The 14,844-nt window shown below is 48.6% G+C and overlaps 1 protein-coding gene across 1 annotated transcript in view; it reads right to left on the bottom strand.

Moving 5' to 3' along the window:
* The window catches only part of SORL1 (sortilin related receptor 1), a 158,938-nt gene that overhangs the window by 21,477 nt on the left and 122,617 nt on the right, over nt 1–14,844 (bottom strand). The window contains exons 31-38 of the mRNA XM_055305675.1: nt 14,552–14,707; nt 10,117–10,266; nt 7,681–7,812; nt 6,581–6,707; nt 6,240–6,409; nt 3,876–3,988; nt 3,533–3,637; nt 2,683–2,755 (exon numbers count right to left, since the gene is read on the bottom strand). Coding sequence (XP_055161650.1) covers nt 2,683–2,755; nt 3,533–3,637; nt 3,876–3,988; nt 6,240–6,409; nt 6,581–6,707; nt 7,681–7,812; nt 10,117–10,266; nt 14,552–14,707 — 1,026 coding nt within the window. The remainder of the gene's footprint in view (nt 1–2,682; nt 2,756–3,532; nt 3,638–3,875; nt 3,989–6,239; nt 6,410–6,580; nt 6,708–7,680; nt 7,813–10,116; nt 10,267–14,551; nt 14,708–14,844) is intronic.

Genomic DNA, 14,844 nt, shown 5'->3' with positions numbered 1-14,844 from the left:
TCCGCAGTTGCCTGGCGAACACACGACTACCTTGGCTCCGTCAGCTATCCCGGCAATTAGGTCAAGCAGAAAAGTTCCATTATGTCAATGCCCCCAGGCAGCCAGGCTGCGGCCTGGTTCTGAAACGTGCCACCTCTCCTGGCACTCAGCAAGTCCTGTGGCCCCTGGCCCTCCTCGAAGGTTGAGGGCACGATACATCGGAAGGTATAAATCGTCAACACCCATGTGGTAAGATGGAAAGCATGGGGTTCTGAAGTCCAGTAAACTTGAGTTCAAATTCCCTTTTAGACACTAAGCAACTGCATACGCTACTTATCTTTATACTGTTACCTCAGCATTCCCTTTCTTTCCGTTTCCAATAAAGTCCCATCTATGACAGATTAAGGAACTGATAAGTCAGTGGTAGGGCCGAGATAAAAGTGGCAGAGAGAAGAAGACCTCTTTTGGGTCAAGTAACGAGAGCGGGGTGCTCATCACTTGGAAGGTCTGCCCACAAGGTGGCGGACCGTGCTGTGTCAGGGCTCCATGGGACAACTGCTATCAGAAGACAGTATTTATTTATTTTTAAAGATTTTACTTATTTATTTGAGAGAGAGAGCGCAAGCGCTCACCCAATAGAAGGAGAGGGAGAGGGAGAAGCAGGATCCCTGCTAGGGAGCCAGACATGGGGTTCAATCCCAGGACCTGGAGATCATAACCTGAGTCGAAGGCAGACACTTAACCGACTGAGACACCCAGGCGCCCCGGAAGACAGTATTTAAACGACAACTTGTACACTTGATTGAACAGCACATAAGCATCTTATACAGGCAAGAGACACTCAAAGGAGTGGGTGAGATTTGGTGGCAAAAGAGATGTACCAAAATCTAGAGGAGTCCCTCTGGATGATCAACCACATAATAAGAGTGGGCGTGAGGAAGAAGAGACGACATTAGGAGTTTCAGGCGCCAACTCAGAGCAAAACAGTGCAGGTGCTGCTGTCATGCCAACCTGAATCATAACCGTGGTGACTGGGGAGAGGTCACAATCCTTCCCAAAGCCCAGCTTCCTTAGCTACAAAATGAGCAGAAGAATACTTACAGGATCGATCAGGATTAAAGGAGATCATGTCATGTAAAACAACGAGCACGGAGCTTAGTACGTAAGTGCTCAACTAATGGTTGCTTCTCTCGTTGCTGTTATTAATTCACCACATCCACTAACGAACGTGGCTGATGCCACTGCTGTGTTTGTCCTCTGGGTTACGTCATGACGACACAGGGTCACAGGGTCACAGACGGAACACGACACACATTGTCTGACCCAGCACCCGTGGCCTCCTGTACACACTCTAGCCAAAACCCGCAGGAAGAGCAAGGTTCGCCATCAAAATCATACAAAAGAAGTTCAAGAGACTTTCCACGGCACCTGTGATTTGTGTTCAGGGAATTCAGGGTATGTGTCTTACTGCTGCCCTTCTAGTATCACTTGTTCTCAGTACATATGACCAGGATGTTTTGATCGATTTTGTAGAGGGGGAATGACAAGACAATGAAAACTCGAAGGGAGTGTGCACTCAGTACACTCTTTCTAACGAGCCCCAGGCACCCTGTCACGAAGACTGGCTGGCCTCACTAAGCTTGACTGCCTCCTGCCCTGATCTCAAGGAGCCCAAATTTTAAAAGCAACCAGATCGTGACTCTCCATAACCCACCGCCTATTTCTCATAGGCTCAGGTTAAAATAAAACCCTCCAACCACATGCCATTCCAGGTAACACATGTACCTAGAAACAAAAGCGACAAGTGCCAAGGCCAAGTACAGGAAACCGCTCAGGAACGCAAGCAGTAGTACTGTCCTCCCAAGCGTGCCAGACTCCTTCCTTTTCATGGCTTTAACTCACCCCTCAACTATTTCGTTCTCCTCGACACCAGTGAGAGTGGAGGAAACCAGACCAGACCCCCCCCCCCGCCCTTGCCAGGCATGCGCACAAGCAGGACAGTGCTGAGAGGGGCATGTGTCTCCGCCCAGGGGAAGGAGGGCAGCTCAGTGGTTAAATGCACAGGCTTTGGAGTCGGGAGGATCGGGCTCCCATCCCCGCTCTCTGCCATTTACTGTGTGGGAAGTACCTTAACTTGTCTCTGGCTCTTTATGTGTTCTAATGGTTATTCTGAGGGTGCTAAGGGTTCAATGAGATGGGCTGATGTACACAAAGCAGCGAGCACTCACTAGGGCCGGGCCCTTGGCAAGCTGTCGGCTATCACTGAGATCGGCTCCAGTGCTGGAAACTACGGCCTACACATGGTTTGTCAGTGTCACTGGGGAATTAACAAGGGCCAACATGGAGCTCTCACAAACACCATGAACAGACACGTACGAAATCACCTGTATCCATCACAAGAGAGGAGGAGAACTTTGGATTTGGATTTTGTGCATGAGCACAAGAGCTGGGCTTGCTGGCCTCTGGAAATCCCTCTGTACGTTTGCACCATAAGAAATGCTCGGCTCTAGGAGCAGGAGTACATTCGACAGCCCCCAAAGAAACTCTATCTAGAGCACTAACCCCTGGAAACGTGTGCATGTTGGGGGGAAGGAGGTGGCCTGAAGTTCTCTCATCTGTGCTTCTCCATTTGCCAGTCCCACGGAATGTCCTTTCCCAAAAGCTTCTATCTTCTCTAAATCTGCAAATGCTGAAATCACATACCTTTTCCTTTGACGGTGGTAATGGATTTAGAGTCGCTCCAGTTTCCCACTCCACGGCTTGTCACCGCAGCCACCTGTGCAAATCAGAATGTGGATTAGTATAAGGTAAAGGCAATACACCTTACGGCAAGGGTTCCGAATGAGCTACGGGGCTGAGACTCTGGCAATGAGGGTGGGCAAGCATTCAAGGCAGGGGGATCCCGGACCCTCAGAGGTCCCGGCAACTGCAACAACAGGGGCAAGGAGACAAGAGGAATCTGGGCAGAGGGAGCCGCGACGGTGTGGACGTGATGGCATTTCTGTTGACTGACAGACCTTGAGGTTCTTCTATGCGGGGAGGGGAGGTAGTGCGTGTGCCGTAGCGGGTCCATACAGATATATGTAAACACACACATATGAGAAAGGGAACTGATAAATCATCACTGCCATAGAGTCTGTCCCAACAAACTTTTTCTGCACAAAATCTCCCTCTTTTCTGCTAAAGGTATTGATATATGGCATCAGATCCCTACGACAGTGGCTTGTAAGCGCCACTTACCATAGCTCTGCATCACCCTGCAGCTAAGGAGAAGCAGAAATGTGGTAGGTGCAAAAGCGTAGGAGCTGGCACGCTAGCAGAAAATCTGGGTTAGAAGCCGGCAAAGCTGCATTACCATCAATTCTCGGCTACCCAAGGGAAGTCTGATTTCAAGTTCTCCGTGGCACTGGTTTAAGGGACTGACAAGATGATGACGTCCCAGAGCAAGGGGCTGGGGATCTAGCAGATGAGTGGTAAGAATCTCATAAAGGTGAGCACGGAGTTCTCGTGCCCCAGGACTGCCCAACAGGCTGAAGTGGGTGCTAACACTCACTCTGACCGTATACGGAGCGTTGACCAACAAATTCTTTATTTCGGTAAAGTTGCTAACAGCCCTCTGGGAGGCCCACATCTTGGAACCACTCCTGCTGTATTCCACCTACAGTGAAAGGAAGAAATCATTAGTAAGGCAACCGATGGTCCGAGACATCCTGATACCTTTACAAGGAGGCAGGAGGAGGGCAGGGGTGAGATGCAAAATGTTCTAGAGGGTGGGATCGCTGTTCACCAGGCTTCTCCAAATCAAGTCCTAGTCACACACAGCACATTCCTGCTGTGGCGGGACCCAGACGTCTGTTCACATAGACACACGCGGCCCGCTCCTAGAAGTTACTTACAATGTACTCTCGAATGAGGCCATGGGTGTGGGTGGGAGGGATCCAGTGGGCCACGATCACACCTTCCTCTTCCCTGTGGAGTGACAGCTGGAGATTCTGAGGGGCGTCTGGCACTAGGAAAGAGTCAACTTGGGGTTAAAACCCATCTGTGTACTGGTAAATGGGAGGAAATTTCCTGAGGTGGGAACAAAGACTAAGAAGAATCTAGAGCTAGCACTGGAACCTGTCCACTAGTAAAGGCTGTACACTTGGTCTTCCCATCGACAAATCTGTCCTCTCTTCCAGAATGTGAGGTGTGCCGAGTGCCCATCAGGTCGTGGCGTAGTCGAGTGTGATGTGGGTGGATGGCTCACCATGATGTGGCTGCGGGCTCCAATCACCTACCAGCGCTAGGCCTTCAGTGCCCAGATCTTAATTGCCAAGGTCAATGCCCACTGCCTCGACGTCTCATCCAACCCGAGTATCGTGGGCATGGCCACAAAGGAATGAGACTTACTTTCTAACAGCACAGAACACCTACACCCAAGCAAAAGGGGTCACCTTCCAAGCGGGCTCCTCTGTGACTTTAGTGCTGGCATTGTCAAGGTATTTCTGATCTTCTCTTTTGTGATTGCTCAGGGCCGGGTTGGAAGCCACACACGAAAACCACTCACAATACTTTCTAGTCAAACTTGATTCTGACGGCAGAGGACGTATCCACATCGATAATGCACAGAGGATGAACGTTATGGGTTAAACACTGCCCACCACCCTCCTGCACACAGGATCTACAGGAGGGAGGCCTCAGAAGAAACGTCCCTGCTGGCACCTTGATCTCAGACTCCTAGCTTCTAGAACTGTGAGAAAATAAATTTCTGTTGCATCAGCCCCCCGGTCTACAGTACTTGGTTACGGCAGCCCCAGCAAACTAACACAATGAATATTCATCAACAATCGGAGACTTGAGCCCTGGCAGGACGGCGTCTCATTCATCTCTGCACCTCCAGTATCTAACGTAACACCTGAGCAACGTGAGGTGCTCAGCTAAAAAGCTGTGGAGAGAAAACCAATGAATGGCCTATTTCAAAGACAGCTCCATAGTGTCAAGGATGTAGCTAAGCTTCTCCATGGTGTTGCTCCTCAGCTTCCATTTTGTCCAGCCAAGCAGCCCGCAGGGATCCTAAACGGACACTGGTCCCTTTTGCAAGTGTGTGCTCCAGACGGCAGCCTGCGGACTCACAAGCATCTGCCCATGTTTATCGATAAAGTCTCCCCGGCCTCCCAGGACCTTCCCCTGTGAGCCCCACAAAGCTTTATCCAAACCCCCCTCTTTTTTGGCTTGAATTGACCAATGCAGCCTTAGCACAGGAACCCCAATATACTATGCCCATCAATCCTAAAAAAAAGCATGTGCCCAGATCCTGCACTCTGCCTGCATCCTGCCTTTACCTGTGCCCAAGGGGTCACACTGGGTATGCTGTGACTTCCTCTGGGACCTATGAATGACACACTTCTCTATTTCAATTTTCCCTTGCGGTCTTTTGTGGACCATCTGACACCCCAGGGTTCTACCAAGCAAACGTTAATTTAGCAAAATCAGAACGCACAGGTATTGGCGAGTTTTGTCCTGCCTAGAACCTCCTTGCTTTCTCTAGGTGCCCCTAGTAGCTATCCTGCCCTCAGGCTGGAATCACCCCCTTCTTCAAGGAGCCCTGGGGTTCCCCCCCCTTTTTTTTTTTAAAGAATGGCATGGAAGCCTAGATCTTAGTGATAGATGTGCTTACTGCTACTAAAGCGTCACCTGTCTGGGCCTTCTCAGCTGACAAAGCAAGGAACTATATACGTGATACCAACCTGCCTCCATACATGCATCTGTAACTATTTTACATGTGAGCATCTGCAGGAATGCTAAAATCTGCATGAGTTCATGTGGGTACCTCCAACCGTCACCAAAATATAAGCACAGGCAATCGCAGATGTAAAGTTCCCAAGACCTTGGGAAGCAAGGAACTCTCTAGGGCATATGACTTTTGGTGAAATTCTTGAAAACTGAGCCTTAATACTCCTGACATGCCTCATATTTTAACAGTGATGATCTACACAAATACCAAGTGCTGGGAAATACGTGGAAGGGAAAGTAGAGACGGGAACTGGAGAAGCAGGTGGCAACGTTGGGCACGATCTGAAATTAAACTTTGGACGGAGGCAAAACACCCCGTGACTTAATAAGGGGAATGCATGCTCAACAACTCAGGCAGGACCATTAAACTCCACTACACCTCTTCTGTGTATGTGAGGCACATACACTCCTGACCATCCTTGGGAAACTCTGCAAATCCCACAGAAGGTCCTGGACATGCCATAAAAATAAACTAGAATACTTACATCCTTCTGGGGTTCTCAGAGTCACGAAGTCGTTGGTGTTGTGCACTTTGCTCAGACACTGGACCTGGACTTTAACCTGATACGTGGTGTCTGGCTTCAAGACTTTCAATATCATGTTTGTTTTATTGCTGTGGGTCTCCACAGTCTTCCAAATGCCCTCTCCAACCACCCTGGTCAAAAGAAGAAAGATACCGTGGCATCAAAGTGGCAGGGGGGGGCGGGTCACAGGGACGCCAGCTTCAGTTAATGGAGAGCCACTCTGCACACACCACAAGAGTTACAGAACACCCTGTGGTGATAAGAACATTGTTTTCTTCTCTCATGGCAAAGACAGGACTCACCTGTAGTAGACGTTATAGACACAAGAAGCAGAGGGCATCTTCTTGGGCCGTATCCAGGTCAAAGTGACATCCCCAGAGAAGTCAGCCGTCCACTGAAGATTCTGTACCTTGTATACAGTTAGTTCATCTAGACAGATGAAGGGGGAAAGGGAAAGAAAGTTGTATCTCACAAATCCTTGGGTTTCAAAAGATCTCAGAGGTCCCTTGATTTTTAGGGAGACCTACCATGATCTAGATTGTCAGGCTATGGTCAGCATCTTAAGAGATCAGAAAAAAAGAGTAAAGATTTGAAAACCTCCCTATATAACTTCTCCCAGGGTCTCCTAAATTTCCAATCACAATATTTTCCTTGCATTTCGGCATTTCGCCTCCTCGTCTGTACTGAGATAAGCCTGTTTCTCAACAGGGAGTTCTACGGGTCCAGAGATGACGTGAGAGCAGGATGTCACTGCTACAGATCGAATGTGCGTGTCCCACAAAATTCATATGCTGAAACCCAATCCCCAACGTGATGGGATTAGGAGGTGGGGCCTTTGGGAGTCTTCATGAATGAGATCAGTGTCCTCATAAATGCGGCCCCAGAGAGCTCCCTCACCCCTGCCACCACGTGAGGACAGAGGGAAGATGGCTGTCTATGAACCAGGAAACGGGCCCTCACCAGACGTGGAATCTGCTGGTGCTCTGATCTTGGGCTTCCAGCCTCCAGAACTGAGAGTACTTCTCAAAGTTTCTGTTGTTTATAAGCCATTCAGTCTGTGGGGTTCTATCATGGCAGCCCAAAAGGACCAGGACAATGACCAAATGCCTTCCAGACAGAAGGACTGCGTTCATCCCACCACAAAGCCTGAGGCCCTGGGAGCATGGTGCATCCACACGACGTTGGACACGTCCACAGAAAACAAATGCAAGACCAGTGCTTCCCTCACAGGGATGAATGAGGTCAAGCTACACCAGAGCAGGACAAGCCTCATTCACCAAGTGCTCCAATACTGGGCAAAAAAGGGATTTCCTCTTCAGACCGAGGAGAGGCTCACAAGGTTCCCGGCAGAGTGCACTGGGGTCCAGGCTGAGCCCAGGGCCCGAGGACAGGTGGCACTCACCGCTGCAGTCCCTCTCGTCACTCTCGTCCGAGCAGTCCAGGAAGCCATCGCAGCGCTCAGAGAGCACGATGCAGGCCTCGCCATCCTCACACTTGAACTCCCTGCTCATGCAGGTCAAGGTGCTGTGTGTGGCTGCAACACAGGGGAGGGCACGTTGTGGTGATGGTTGATCATGTTTAGGAAAAGTGGTGTCCACTCGCCAGCTTCTGACTCAAAGTATGCCTCTGGGATGAGGAGTAATAACCCCCACAGTGCCTCTGTGATGCCTCCTTATTTGACATTAACAACTAGAATCTACCTTCAGGAAGAGGAAGAGCTTTGGGGTCAAATGACCTAGAGTGGATGCAATAATTTATAAGCTTCACAGTGGTGCACTAGAATTGGCCAGGGTTCCAAACTTCTAGAACTCTCAGAACAAAGAATCCTGTTTTCTGTCTGAAGCATGGCACCCACTTCTAAAAACCACACTTTGAGATGCAGGTAGAAAATTGGATAATGTTCTCATGAGAGAACCAGCATGGTCAAAAGAAATGGATAATGGATCCAGAGATATGTTCCTAGAGACAAAAAGATTCAGGGGGTCAGGTGGGACGGAATGTTACAGCTATTCTCAACTGGCAAGTGCTCATGTGAAGGAAGAATTAAACTTTGCATGTCTCTCGTGTGGAGGTACAGACTTCAATTAAATATACTTTTAAAAGGGCTCTCTGCTATTGTCAGTGAAAGAAAGGAAATGCTAGGCTTTTTACAAACTATAACCCTCCATCTTCCGGAAAATCATTTTATTATAAAGCCCTGTTAGATGCGGAGCTGAAATTGGTGTGTTTTGGGGAGGTTGGAAAGGAGGCTTGGTTACAAATAAAACTGCATTAGAGCATTTAGAAAACGTTTGAGACCCACTAATATAAGAAACCCAAGATGGAATTCATCCTTCCATCTATCCACCTACCCATTCGCTCACCCATTTATCCATGCATTCAACTAGTCATCCTTTATCCACCCATCCACCTACCCCTCCATTTATCCATCCACCCATCCATCCATCTACCTATCCACTCATCTACCCAACCATCCACCCATCCAGTGAATATTCACATGGAGGGCCTACCATGAATCAGGTACTGTACAAGATGCTAAGAATACGGTGATGTGTAAAACAAAGTACCTCACAGAGCTTACTTTCTATTGAGAGAAACAGCAAATACAGAAACAACTCTGTTATTTTAGATAGTGATTAAAGACTACAAAAAAAACCTAAAGAAAGAAATAGTAACAGAATGATGGGCAGAGGTCATTTCATATAGAATAGTCAGGAAGAAACTCCATAAAGGGCGTTGTTTTAGAAAAATACTAAGATCCCCATGCCAGAATTATTCCACATGATAAAATATATCCAAACAACAGGTGAGTAGTAAAGCTGGTGGACGTTTGAGGTTTCTTTACAAAACACGTCTCGATGTTTGTTTTAAAGTGGGAAAACATAGGTTTTAGAAATGGAGAATACGGTTGCTATTAATCTCTGAAAATTCTTAAGCTGATAATTAAACGGATGATTCACAGGCGCTGGAAGAGAACATGGTGGCCTTTAGGGGCCAGCTTCTCTAAGAATGATCCCATCATGCTAATCTCACTTCCTTTTTTGACAGGGCTCTCAGACTAACGGATGGAAGAAGACTGGAAATAGAGCACATCTTGATTTTAAGACCCCTAACCTAGCAACATCCTTATGAATGAGGCCAATTTGGAGCAGGTTAAAGAAACTTATTTAAAGAATACCAACTAATGATTTAATCTCACTCAGGAGGAAGATCCTATTTTATTGCCTCGGTTAATTCTTTTTTCTTTTTTTTTAAGATTTTATTTATTTATTCATGAGAGACACAGAGAGAAAGGCAGAGACACAGGCAGAGGGAGAAGCAGGCTCCTGGCAGGGAGCCCAGTGTAGGTCTGGATCCCAGGACCTCCGGATCACGCCCTGAGCTGAAGGCAGACGCTCAACCACTGAGCCACCCAGGTGCCCCTGTTAATTATTTTCAAAGCTCATCTTACTGTGCGGTTACTTGTTTGGCTGAAATGTTCCTACTCTGATTTTGGGAAACGTGGGGTCAATCTGCCCTGTGATTTTGACATCCCAAAGGCCATCTAATTTTACCCTACTTCCTGGACTCCCCCTGTTATTTCAGAGTATTTCACTATAAGAACTTTGAACGTGGCATGATGCAAAGGTCACAAGCTTTGGGGGGAGAAAAAAGTTACTAAATAGATATCCCAGTCTGGTACTGATGAGGTGTTCTTCTCTGAAGCTGATTTTCCTATCTCTAAAATGGAGATAATAGCAAAATCACAAGGTTATTATGAGAAACAAAGCATAAGTAATAGGGTCTCCTGCTCTCTAGAAATCCTCCCCGAGTGGTGAATTCCTCTGAGACTACTCACGGCAGTTGGCCTCGTCCTGGCCATCCTGGCAATCCTGGTGGCCGTCACAGCGCTTCCAGTTGGGGATACATTTCTTTGGTTGGCGGCATTCAAATTCAAATCGGTCACAGAGCCCACGGTGAGTGGGAACAGAGGCAGTAGTGACATTTGCTGGAAGAAAAGATTTTGAAAATTCACTTTTTGGTAGCCAGGGAGCTGGCCAACAAGAGCAACCACTCAACACATTAGGAAGTTCAGGGACCTCCAGTGCTTTCGAATTTCAATGGGGACATGGAGACACAACGTGTGAGCTCTGGACAAGGAAGGCAGATCTACCAGACACAGCCATTGAATTTGGAAGCCAGGATGCAGACAGTGGTAAGTGACTCAAGAGACCAGAGGAGGCTGTACCCCATCCTAAGTAGTCACAGCACAAAGCAAAGAACCCACAAGATAGACATTGCAGAATCTTCAAAAAGCTGGAAAGTGGCATCTCTGAACTGGCAGAGAAGAGGGAGAAAGACAGGAAGGGAACAAACTGAAGAGTGTTTGAGTAGCAGCAAGATCCCTTGCATCCCCTGGCCCTACCAGCCCCATGAGGCAATCACCCTGGATGTCACACCCACAAAAGCCTGGAGGATTGTTACGTTATGGGTAAAAAGGCTGGTTAGACAGGCCTAATGAAGAACAAGACTGTCATACGGAAGAGAGGGGGTAAACCCGCAGATTGCTGAATGTGGGGCCCTGGTCCCCATCCTCATAAGCCCTGGCAGGGACATCCTTATTCTCTAGACAGGAGGACGTACAAATCTTCTCTGAGGAAACTGAGCAGCCTTGGAGCAAATCCTCAAGCAAAGCAGATCGAGTTCCCCAACAAATAGCCCAACCATGAAACTCAGAGCCAGCAGGCCGACCCGTGTGCAGAATCTCTTGTGTTTTTATCACCACCCTCAGACACAAGCAAGCCAGGATTATTTTGGGAAAACCTTTGACATGAAAGACAGAAATGGGCACACACCCCTTCCCTGCAAAAAATAAAATTTGGAGGAAATAGTGAGTTAATAAGAAGAAATTCTCAAATGTAAATATCCTTACTACACTCAGAACGAAAGAATAGAGATTTCTGCATGAAAAAAGGACAAGACGTCATGAAAAAGGAATAGTACTAGAAATGCCAAAGCTTCTAAAAATAAAACCATGGTAATTGTAATGGAAAACTCAGAAGCAGAGCTGGAAGATGGAGCTGAATCTCCCAGAAACAGAGCCGGGGGAGCGGAGGGGTGGAGGAAGAAAGAGATAAATTAAAAAATAGAAAAGGGACAGGACCACATCAGTAGATCTAAAGTATGAATGACAAGAGTTCCAGGAAGAAAGAAAAAACAGAAAAGATCATTCATAGAATATTTCAATGGTGTTACACTATATGTTGGCAAATCAAATTTATAAAATATATATTAAAAAAAGAATATTTCAAGAAAAATTCCCCAAACTCAAACACGGAAGTTTCTGGAATGAAAGAGCCAGTCAGTGTGTACATCCACCACAATGATGGAGAGGGACCCACATCAAAGCACCTCGTTGTGGAATTTCAAAACACCGGGGCCAAAGGGAATAACCCTATAAGCTTCCAGCAAGTAAAAACATGTGACATGCAAAAGTTCTGAATCAAATGCTTTGGATTTCCCAAGACCTGCTCGATCACAGTGGAGCAATACCTTCAAAATTATGAAGGAGCATTACTGGCAACCTAGATTTCCAAACCCACACCAACAACGATCACTCACATCTGAAGACAGAAGAAAAACACTTTCAGATAAGCAAGACCTCATTGGTGCCTCCCACATTCCCTTTCCCAGGGAACCTTCTGGAAAATGTGCTCTACCAAAAAGTGAGATTAAACTTGAAAAAAAAGAGAGAGATAAGAGAGACACAGAGACAGAAGGAGGGAGGGAAGGGAAAGCGAGAGAGGGAAAGAAATCTGGGATATAGAAAGCAGTAGCTCCAACAGGACAGAAATAAAACAAGTCCTTGGGATGGAGAAGCCGCATCCGGCGAGCCACGTGGGGCCCAGGCATAGAGAGCAACCAGCACAAGCCCAAGCAGCAGCTCAGGAGACAAACTGAAGGCTGTCCTCTCTGGGTCCCTGGCCATCCTGCCACCATATTCAACACCTGATAGAACTGCTAAAGGGTGTGCTCCAACAACACAAGGAGTAAAGCAAGAAAAGACTCGAGACCCAGGAAACCACGAATCTACACCAGGAGAAAGGCAAAGGGACTCCCAAGGAGGGCAGTGAAGACCCAGGGGAGGGGCACACAGCAGGCAGAGAGAACTCAGCACAGAGATGAGGGCCCGGGCTATTAGAAGGGACGCCCCCAAGAGAAACTGTGGGGCTGAGAAATGAGTGATACGGTGACCTTGTGGAAGGCAGCCCTCAGAGGCTACCGGGACGGGGAAAGCATTACCAAACGGCACATGGTAACCTGTGCTAACAAATAAAAGTACAAAAACCAATTACTAACTTTGGGATCCTGTGTATATCCCATGGTTTTAACTGGATTTTCAAAGGGGACCCTCCGACCCCTAGAACCACTCTGCTAAAACAGGGTGCCTGGGGAAAAGCAGTAAAAAATGAGGCCAGAAAGCCAGGCCGAGGCCCATCATGGCACTAACGCTTGGACGGTCAGGGGGCTGCAGAAGGTTCCAGACTGGGGAAGACATGATCATGCATCCAGATGCAGCCTGTCGGAAGGCTAACTGTACAGGGGAGAGCACAAGGCCCAGAGACCAGCTGGGAGACTTGCAGTGCAGAAACCAGACCTACAAGCGAGAGACAACTCAGATTAAATTTGTACTGATGACGTACATACAAAAGAAATCACAGGAGTCGAATGAAAGATCGAAATAGGATCTGCTCCCTGGATGAGGCGGGGTTTGCTAGAGCCTGTTAATACCTTTTACAGAGTTTCAATAAAGCAAAAAAAGATTTTGAGAGAAGAATCAAGTCACTCAACAGATAGATAGGTGGGTCTCGGGGGCCAAGAACAGAGATAAGAAAAATTTATTTTTTTACACAATTTGTTTTCATTTGAGAAGCATTTACAGGATGGTGACTATTTGCCTATTACTGTAATAAACCCAGTGGGGGATTCAACGTAGTAGGCAGCACGATCTCAAGACATGAGGTCTGTATAATTGTTTGGAAAAGAAAGATTCCTGTGCTGGCAACAACCAGAAAGCAGCATATGGCGGATCATAGGGAAGAATCAAAAGGACAACAGGTGGGTATGAGACTGGCACAGAGATCAGGACCCTGACAGGACCCAGTGATAGCTCCACGGGGGGGGGGGGGGCTTACGGGAGAAAGTAATGGTGCACTTGCTCCAAGCGGGAATCTCAAACTTTGGTGACCCTACCCATCACATGGGGAGCTCCTGAGCTCCACCCAGAAATCCTAATTCTGCATTTTTTTACAAACACCCCACGTGATCCCATTACAGGTGGTCTAGTATGGGAACGTCCTTTGATGATCACCAGTGATATATCAAGGTCTCTCTTAGCTACAAAATCCGTGTTCCTGTCTGCTGGGAAGGCAAGGTCAGGGAGGACACAGGTCTCATGAGGCAGAAACGCTGCCGAAGGAGTATTAACAGGGAGAACGTGGAAGCGGCAGGCCTGCCTAGAGAGGCTGAGGAGCCAGCCTGGCCGAAGCACCAAGGAACAGCGGGTACGGAAGGGCCTTGAAACAGGACTCCAGGGTTGGGATCTGTCTTCCGGACAAGGGGACACCACTGACGATTTCTAAACAGCGAAGCAAGGGGACCAATTCGTTTTAAAGGAGGAAACTGACTGCCGACCTAGAAGTTTGCTAGGAACAGGATCTGCAAAGCGTAGAGGACAACTGTCCACTCTCTTACGCTAACCGAGTTTGAAATAGAATCCGGCCCAGGAAAGGACGCAGCACCCTCACCTGTGTGGGCCGCAGCGAGGGCCACGCAGGAGCCCGGGGCGCAGGGCCCACCTCGCCTCCCCCCAACAGGGCGACAGGCCGCGCTCCGGGTGCCTCTGTGTTTGACCACTAGATGGCAGTGCTCACCCTCCTTTCGAAGGACGGCCACCAAAGGCCAGCACGGAGGTTGAGTCTGATACCCGGAGGTTGAGTCTGATACCCGCGCAAACACGCCCCTGGTGGCCCCCACTGTGATTCCCCTGGGGAGGAAGCAGGGTGGCCCACCGCAGCCAGGGCGGGAAGCAGGGCGGCTGGCCTTTCCGTGCAGGAGGATCACAAGGCGGTTCTAGGAGATGAGACCCTCAGCTCCCAGAGCCACGGTGTCCCCGCTCTGGAGGTGAGCAGCAGCCCGGCCAACAGAGCACGGGGGCCCAGAAGGCAGGGGGCACCCAGTATCCAGGGCGTACCCCCCAAAGGTCCGCTCTCCGCAGGCAGTGCCGCACTCACCGGGCGAGGGGCAGGCTTCTTCATCCGAGCCGTCGGCACAATCCCGGTACCCGTCGCACACCCAGCTGTCCATCACGCACGCCCCGCTGCTGCAGCGGTAGTAATTGGGCAGACACGTGGAGGGCCCGGGAGTAGGGGAGGGAAGGATATGTAAATCTGTGCAAGACACAAGCAAACAAGAACACCCAAAGTGTTACAAGACGCTTCATCTCAGAGCAAAATGTGCCCCAAACTCAGTGCAGACATCCCCGTTTTAGCTGCCCCAGCCCTGGGAGGGCCAGGGTCAGGCACAG

This window comes from Nyctereutes procyonoides, unplaced genomic scaffold, assembly GCF_905146905.1.
Source record: "Nyctereutes procyonoides isolate TBG_1078 unplaced genomic scaffold, NYPRO_anot_genome, whole genome shotgun sequence".
NCBI classification, from domain to species: domain Eukaryota; kingdom Metazoa; phylum Chordata; class Mammalia; order Carnivora; family Canidae; genus Nyctereutes; species Nyctereutes procyonoides.
Note: the sequence above shows the minus strand (reverse complement) of the source record. Positions and strands in the feature narration are given on the sequence as shown.